General features: G+C 42.4%; 1 protein-coding gene across 1 annotated transcript in view; it reads right to left on the bottom strand.

Moving 5' to 3' along the window:
* Window positions 1-261: 261 nt before the first annotated feature.
* Window positions 262-9,101, bottom strand: part of MSMO1 (methylsterol monooxygenase 1) — a 10,424-nt gene continuing 1,584 nt past the window's right edge. The window contains exons 3-5 of the mRNA XM_008942211.1: window positions 8,158-8,284; window positions 2,665-2,819; window positions 262-1,219 (exon numbers count right to left, since the gene is read on the bottom strand). Coding sequence (XP_008940459.1) covers window positions 1,015-1,219; window positions 2,665-2,819; window positions 8,158-8,284 — 487 coding nt within the window. The 3' untranslated portion in view covers window positions 262-1,014. The remainder of the gene's footprint in view (window positions 1,220-2,664; window positions 2,820-8,157; window positions 8,285-9,101) is intronic.

Below are 9,101 nucleotides of genomic sequence, written 5' to 3'. Positions count from 1 at the left end.
AACGTGCTTGGCCCTGAAGCTGTCACTACACTGAGTAGCTCTGTATCCAAGTCCTTCAAAACAAAACACCAGCAGAATCTACAAGGTCTCTGTTTCCATTCTTACTGCTGTCTCTGCAAGTAGTTTAACAGATGGAACAGCTCTAGACCATACCAACAGACATGATTCTTCTTCATTAAAGAGATGAACAGCATAAGACGCTCTATCCTGTATGTTTTTTATCGCAGCTTTGTATTAAAAGCATATGAATGGTAAAACACACATCAAACCAAACCACATTTATTTCATCAGTCACAAGTGCAAATATAGCAACTAGTCAGTTCAGCAAATTACAACACAGAGAAGAATGTAATGTAAATGCTAAGTACACTGACATACCAACTCCAAAACAGCAGCAAAACCCAGTTTCTTCAAATAAAAAATTCTGTTCGTTTTACCTGTAATCTAAAATAACATAATAAATCTAGATCAGGAATGTCTCTGCCAGCTCGTGTTTAGCCAGGTATTTTGTTACTAACAGTTCACATTATCCAGTGTGCAAAAGGCCTGTCCAAGCTTCCCATTAACAGATGTTTTGGTTTTAAGCAGCTTTTAACCAATATTTAAATAATACAGTGCTGATACTAGTTAATATGTTCTGCTATTTGCTATTACAAATTTAAGAATATATATTTTAAAAAATTAAGTCCAATTTCAGTGGACATATACAATTCTACCTGGATCCAAAGTGGGCAACATTGAAGAAAAAATTTTTTTTTAAAAAAAAGGGTAGATGCAACTCATCTCAGTTTTTTTGCATCATCTTTAAATCTGTAGTTAAAATATATGCAGTACTTACATATAAAATAGAAAGCATTCCCATTAGGAAGATACTGCAGTGTCATTAGCCATTTTTCCCTACCACTTTAGTAGCCAAGGAACAAAGTTTATGCTTAACACCCAATCACTATTTTGCTTCACAGAAAAGCAAAAGCTGACCACCAGTATTAGCATCAAAATCTTTACACTGGAAATTTAGTTAACCTTCTTCGTTATGAGCTGTTGCTTCTTCTCTTTTTCTTTATAGGCAATGAATTGAGAGTCTGTACCAAAGATTCTGTCCCACCATGTGAAGGTTGAAGCGTAATTGCCAATAAAGTTCATGTGATGGAAATCATGAAAACGGGCACCAGCATAGAAAGGCACCAAATGCAGAGGGTTCAGTGGAACATCATAGCCACTACAGGGGAGAAAGAGAAACAAAAGCAGTTATAGTAAGTTATAGTATTTTTCCCAGACAAACTAAAAAGTATAGACACTAACTTCTTGGCTTTGTTAAAAGGATTTTTATGTTTTACAAGGCCCTGAGGTAATCGCTGTAGTACTGGCTTAGTAGGAAAATAAGATCCCTCCCATCCTAGCCAAATGCTTCTGTAAACTATCCCACAGTGGCTTTGGCACTTGCTGACCTTTTCAATTCAGTTTACTAGGCCACGCAAAAAAAAAAAAAAAAGGCAAGCAAGTCTCCTAAAAAAATTACAGCAGCTGACTTTCTGCTGGCTTAGCAGCTTTATCCGAATCAAGGGTGATGTTAAGAAGGAGGAACAAGAAATAATGCTGTCTTTTATTAACAAGCCATGAACATCAGCTCAGCTGCTCCTCAGATGGCATCTCAAATCAACTACAACTGCAGCATTTCTATTCCTGTTTTCAGAGTAGTCCTGAAATAACATTAAAACCAGAGCAGTTTGCTTTGGAGGGATTTCAACTCCTTTGCTAAGTCGTTCTGGAAAGCATCCTACCACCACCTAGTGGGGAGAGCACAAGGTAATTTGTTCTGAACACCTCATGTGGACAACAAACTAAAACGACTAAGGACATTCATGCTTTGCATCAATTACTTTTTGATATGTCGACATATTTCTCAGTCTACAAGCAATATATAACTAAACCAGAAATGAGTATGTATGAGTTAATTTAGTAGCTTATGTTCCATTGAAAGACTTGACACTATATATATGCTTCATAATGTATTAAAGTCAAACGCAATACCAGCATTTCAAAAATAAATTGTTACTGTCCCATTTCTCTCAAACACAGGAAAGAAAATCTCATTCATTTGCAAATGAACCTAGCTAAGCCTACTGGGATTTGCACCAGTATTTTCGAGCCAAATTTGAAAGAAGTCTGTTTTACAACAGTGACAAGAAGTCTTGTCCTTTGTGTCAACGATAAATAAATAAAGCAACAAAAGCAATTTATTTGTTTTAAAGATAGTCAGTGTCTTTAAAAGCCTAAAATGTGTCTCTTGTCCAGGGAAACTGTCTGGCAAAGTACTGAACTCTTGGCTGGAATATCACTTTTTGTAATTGATTTTTGTTGTTCTAATACACACAGGATCTTTTGTACACCGAGGGTCAAGAGCCAGACACGCTACTGAGGCACCTAGCTTCCAAAACCCTCTTTAAGATACTACAGCTGATAGTCTACACTCTTCTAATCGGCAAGTTTTGCTGTTAGGGCCACCTCAAAACACACAATAGAGATAACTGTTTAAGTTGTGTCATTCTTGGTAAGACACTTAAGCAAATGAAACAGTAAAAAATCAGTGAAAGAGACAGGGAAGTTTGAGATAGACTTAAGGAGAAGAGAAAAAGCAATTATTAAAAGCCATGAGGATTTCACCTGTGTACGTCAATGGTTTCCATCAGGCGACATATCACCCACGCCCACAGCAGAACCACGTGGTTACAAAAAACAACAATCCCAATAAAGAACCCAGCTCCAAGGATAAGCGTTTCCAGAGGGTGGGCATACTCTGCCTGCATTCCAAATGGAGACTAGAAGGAAAGAAGAGGCAGGAAAAGTCACCATTTTCAATTTTGCATACCCCCAAATCAGAATCACCGTTTTGTGGTCTCTCCCCACCACCTCACCACACTACAAGAGGACACACACACAGATGTTGTGGACAAAGGGCACGGGTGTTCAGCTCCTTGTGGGGGAAAACAGGAAACTGTATCCCTGGGTCATCAGGATTTACCATTCACTAGTGACTCCAAACACTTCACTGCTAGTTGAAAAGCTGAAGACTTTTCTTTAGCCTTACCATTACCCCCAGGCCAAAATGTTGTTTCAGGAATATTAAAGTGTTTGGCAAGCCCTTATCAGCTTTGCTATACATCCAGTCTTGGAAACAGAAGAAAGAAGAAAGCCAAAACATTCTCAGAATCAGGATTCACTTAGAAATTTGTTTTTAAAATAAAAAAATAAAAAATCCCTCATCTTTGACAATTTTTAAAAATAAAGTCCTACCATTTAAGTGTTATTTTGAGATTGAAATATAATATTTTCTTTCCTATATATATATACACACACACACAAAGGCCAGTCATTTCTACATTTGGTTTACCAAAAAAAAAAAAAAGACATTCCATACTTTTCAAAAGTACAACATTATACAAACAGAACAGTTTAAGAAAAATGTAACACAATGCTGAAGGTTTTAAGTTTGATATCAGAAAAAAATACTGAATATTAAAAATACTTAAGGCAATACTTTGGCTTAAGGACTATTTTAAAATCATCACCTTTCACTATCAAGGAAAATTTTTAGTGAAGCAGCTATTAGGCTACAGATCACTTCCATGAAAACAACTAACCACTCTCTCAAAAGCAATGGCCAGAGGCTGCCCCCACTAGACACCTGAGGGGCTGCCAAGGGCAAGAGGAAAACAGGGGTGGCTGCTGCTGCAGAGGTATGTGCATATGCATGCATCCATTTACACCAAGTTTCTCTGTTACTGGCAGCCTGTATAAACCACCCCTGACCCAGCAGCTTGCAGTTCACTTTCTGAAGCTTTGTGAGTATTTTTTTTGGCCGTTTTCTAAGCACGTATGCTGCACACACGACATGCACACCCAGGCCCTGTGCTCTGGGTAACACCCTAACTGGCAGAGGTCTGATGAACAACTAAAATCAGAAACCTGCTGTTGCCTTGCCTCCAAGAATGAGGCCTATAATTACACTTTTAAAAGCCTTTCTCATCTAGCTCAACAGATAGGATCAAACCTTAGCGAGAGCGTGATCTTTCATTCCTATCAAGTGAAATAAATTGTTTTCATTAAAAAAAAAAAAGATGATGGTACTCAGCTTTTGAGAAAAAGGACAACCGTTTTTTTTCCTGTGGCTGAGCACTAGACTGGGGTGGACAAGGGGTTCCCAAGTCAGGGTAAAGGCAAGTAACTGCAAAAGGATCAGGTAGGTAGATCACCTGTTACACCAGGTGGCCGAACTGCAAGAACGTTACAAGGCTACGCAGCATCAGAGGAGCTGAGATGGAGAGAGGGTTGGTTTCAAAACCATATCCTGGTACCAGACACCATTGACAAAGAGGCACCATGGACCCTGGTTACCCTAAAAGCAGGACTATACATTGTTTACCATCTAACATCACTACCAAAACCAGATATGAAGGTTTAACACCTACAGGCAGTCATGATCAAGCACTACAACGAGAAAATCCACCAGCAACACACAGTAGTTACAAAAAAAGAAATGATGGGTGCTTACAGTGGGACACTCCCTGTTAAAGGGCACTGAGGTGTCTGTCTGATGACCTGACAGAAAGTCTAAGGAGGTTTACTGCCTCCCAGGAGCCAAGATCTGAGACATTGCTGAGGGTCTCACAACTTGTCAAGAGCACCAACTACTATTCACTGCTGCTTTTCCATGCAGGCATGAATGACATGGTGAGCCAGAAACCAAGCAGGATCCAAGGAAGGCTATAAAGCCCTGCAGATGCAAGCGAAAAACATTGGTGCCCAAGTTATCTCCTTGTCCATCTTGCCAGTTAGAGGAAAGGGGGCAGCCAAACATGGACAAATAATGAATAATTCCGGGCTTCGTGGCTGGTGCCATTACAAAAGCTTTGGGGTTTATGGCAATTTTTAATTCTTTGATAATTACAATCTGCTAGAGTATGATGGAGTAGACTTGTCTTGAAGAGGCAAGTGTATCTTTGGCACTAGGCTAGTCAACTTAGTCAGGAGGGCTTCAAACTGAAGATCTCATGGGGCAGGGTCCAAGATGGCAGGGCTCATGCCATCCCATTCGACTGCAGTATATGCCAGCCCAACCAGAGCATTGACAAATGCTCCTTATCTGTCTTCCAAGATTAGTGACAGAAGGCAAAACACCTCAAGGCTGGGTATGACTACGGTGGTTCCTCTTACTCTTCTCCATGGATACAGTCTTGCTCAATTAAGCCTCTGAAATGTGGGTGCACCAACCCACGCAGCATGGAGAATGAACAGGAAGAACTACACACCTGGGTGTGGTCATGGGGCCATGATCTCACTGCAGTTAGAGAGGTGGTGGGAATGGCTCACGTGACTGGAACGTTGCCATGGACGGCTGGGTACTTTTTAGGAAAGACAGGACAGCAAGGTGAGGTGGTGGAGTTGCTCTTTACGTGAGAGAGCAACTGCAATGTATGGAGATCTACCCAGGGTGGGATGAAGAACATGCTGAAAGCTTACGGGAATGAACTAAGGGGCAGGCCAATGCGGGCAACACCGTCCTGGGTGTTTGCTGCAGGCCATCTATCAGGAGAAGGAAGTTGATGAGGGCATCTACAGATAGCTGGAAGTAGCCTCAAGATCATGTGCCCTGGTGCTTATGGATGACTTCAGTCACCCTGGTATGTGCTGGAAAGGCCACACAGCTAGGCCCACACAGTCCAGGAGGTTCTTGCATTGCATTGATAACTTTCTCACACAGGTGGTGGAGAAGCCAACAAGGAAAGGCATGCATCTGGACCCCATACTAAAGAACAAAGGTGGTCTGGTTGGGGACAGCCTTGGCTGTAGTGACTGTGAGATGGTGGAGTTCAGTATTACATGAGGAAGGAGCAAGGCACTAAGTAGGACTGCAACCCTGGGCTTCAGGAGAGCTAACCTGGTTCTCTCCAAAGACTTACATGGAGGAATCACATGGGCTAGGACTCTAGAAAGTAGGGGAGCCCAGGAGAACTGGTTAGCATTCAAGCACCACTCCCTCCAACCTCAAGATTGGTGCATCCCTTTGAGTGAAAAATCAAGTCGAGGAGGCAGGAGACCTGAATGATGATCAAGGAGCTGTTGGAAAAACTCATATGGAAGAAAGAAGCTCATAGTATGTGGAAAAAGGTACTGGTCATTTGGAAGGATTATAGGAATGCTGTCAAGGGTATGTAGGGATGCAAGGAGGAAGGCCAAGGCCCTGCTGGAATTAGAGGTGACCAAGGATGTAAAAGACAACAAGACTGGCTTCTTCAAGTACATCAGTAGCAAAAGGAAGACTAGGGAAAATGAGGCCCTGATGCTGCATGAGGTCAGTGCCCTGATGACAGAGGTGGAGCTAGTGAATGCCTTCTCTGCTTCAGTCTTTACTGCCAAGACCAGCCCCCAGAAACCCCAGTCCCTGGAGGTAAGAGGGAAGGTCTGGAAGACTCTTTGCAGGTATGTAAGGATTGGGTTAGGATCATTTAGGCAAACTGAACACCTGCAAATCCATAGGCCTCGATAGGATCCACCCAGGAGTGTTGAGGAAGCTGGCTGATGTTTTTGCTGTGCTGTTCTCCATCCCATCTGAAAGACCATGGAGAACGGGAGAGGAGCCCAAGACCAGAGGACAGCCAATGTCACTCCTGTCTTCCAAAAGAGGAAGGAGGATGATCCAGGAAATAACAGGCCAGTCAGCCTCACCTCCATCCCTGCAAAGGTGATGGAACAGCTCATTCTGGAGGTCATCTCCAAACACATGGAGGAAAATAAAGTTATCAAGAATAGACAGCATGGATTCAGCAAGGGCAAATCAAGCTCAGATAATCTAATAGCCTTCTACAATAGTGTGACTAGCTGGGTAGATGAGAAGAGAGCAGTGGATATTGTCTACCTCAGCTTCAACAAGGCTTTTGACAGCATCTCACATAACATTCTCATAGGTAAGCTTACGAAGCATGGGTTAAGTGAGTGGACTGTGAGACAGGTTGAGAACTGGCTGAACAATAGAGCACAGAGTGCTGTGAGCACAGTCTAGCTGGAGGCCTGTAGTGAGTGGTGTTCTCCAAGAGTCAGTACTGGGTCCATTACTGTTCAACATCTTCATCAATGACCTGCATGAAGGGACAGCATGTACCCTCACCAAGTTTGCTGATGATACGAAACTTGGAAGGAGTGGCTGACATGCCAGAAGGCTGTGCTGCCATTCAGCAACACTTGGACAGGCTGGAGAGCTGGGTGGAGACAAACCTCAAGAAATTCAATAAGGACAAGTGTAGAGTCCTGCAGGGGGGAGGAATAACCCCATGCACCTGGACACATTAGGAGATGACCTACTGGAAAACAGTTATACAGAGAAGGACGTGGTAGTCCTGGTGGACAAGTTACCCATGGGACAGCAATGTGTCCTTGTGGCCAAAAAGGCAAATGGTATCCTGGGGTGTGTTAAGAAGAGTGTGGCCAGCAGGTGGCCTGAGATTCTCCTCCACCTCCACTCTGTCCTGATGAGGCCACATCTGGAGTACTGGGTCCAATTCTAGGCTCCCCAGTTCAAGGGAGACAGGGAACTAGTAAAGAAAGCCCAACAGAGGGCTATAAGGATGATTAGGGGACTGGACTTATGAAAGAAGGCTGAGAGACCTGGTTCTGTGTAGCCTGGAGAAGAGAAAACTCAGAGGGGATCTTGTCAATGCTCATAAATATCTGAAGATGGGTGTCAAGAGCATGGGGCCAGTCTCTTTTCAGTGGTGCCCGGTGACAGGACAAGGGGCAACAGGCACAAACGGGAACACAGGAAGTTCCACCTCAACATCAGGAAACACTGGAACAGGCTGTCCAGGGAGGCCGTGGACTCTCCTTCTCTGGAGACTTCAAAACCCACCTGGACACAGTCCTGTATAATCTGCCCTAGATGAACCCGCTCTGGCAGGGGGTTTGGACTAGATTATCTTCAGAGGCCCCTTCCAACCCCTACCATTCTGTGATTCTATGATTCTGTAAAGAGCTCAAGAAAAGACATCTATCCTGCTGTTGAAGGGATGAAAAATTCTTGAGGTCTTTGAAGTAAGAACGCTAAATAAATTGTATGAAACTGCATATACTAAAAATTGTTTTAAAAAATCAAGGAATACATACAACAAACTCATGGTGAACCTTATGGATGTACTTGTATATTCTCTTGTGATGCAGCAATCTATGCAGGAAATAGTGCCAGGCATCCTCAATCACTGCACATCCAAAACACTGGGCAACCAGAACATACCTTTAAAAAGCAGAAGAGCTGTTAGTTACAGAATATACTGGCAGACACACAATACCAAAAGAGCAACTAGTTTATGTGCCAGTAAGACTGGGAAGCGTTTATGCTAATTACTGAGTAACAGTGCATTGACACTACCTTTTTAATGCACTACAACTATTAATTACCAGGTGCAAAGGCTATTGTGCTGATCAGCTGATCTACTGATATGCTGAAGTGAGTTAGCATGCAGTATAACAAGCTGTTGTTTCCATACTACACACACAGTCTACAAAGAACACCCACAGACTGTGGGAGACTTAGACATAAAAATAGAGCTACATCAGCTATCTAAATCAGATAGCAAATAGTTTTCCAAGAAAGATGACCTTCTGCTGTAAAGAACCACCACCCGGGTGAACGTGGAGTGTGGCTAGCATTTATTACCAACTCAGCTTTGTGTAAGAGGATGTCAGTTTAGTGCAACAAAAGGAGACTGTGAAGCAGGTAGTACATTCTCTCTTTTTAGGAACACACTGCTGCTATGATATAAAACAAGGTGGAGGGAAGAATCACTTAGAAAGAATTTTTTAAAAAATTATATAAAAGCCACCAGATAGTCCAATGCTACTATGAATCTGGCTTTGCTTCCATGAACTCTCTTAATCCTTCTTCCGAGTATCAGAAAAATTTGGACCCAAAAAAAAAAAATCAAGAAAGGTCACATTAGCTCTTATAGCAGTTAAGTATCAACAGAAGCAAGATTAACACACAGTCTCCATCACCAAAAAATTATGGTGTATTAGAGTTGGCACTATTTGTTAAATGTTCTGCCTCCTGC

Source organism: Merops nubicus, unplaced genomic scaffold (assembly GCF_000691845.1).
Source record: "Merops nubicus isolate BGI_N331 unplaced genomic scaffold, ASM69184v1 scaffold12326, whole genome shotgun sequence".
Lineage (NCBI taxonomy): Eukaryota > Metazoa > Chordata > Aves > Coraciiformes > Meropidae > Merops > Merops nubicus.
This window is presented reverse-complemented; position numbering and strand designations above follow the sequence as displayed.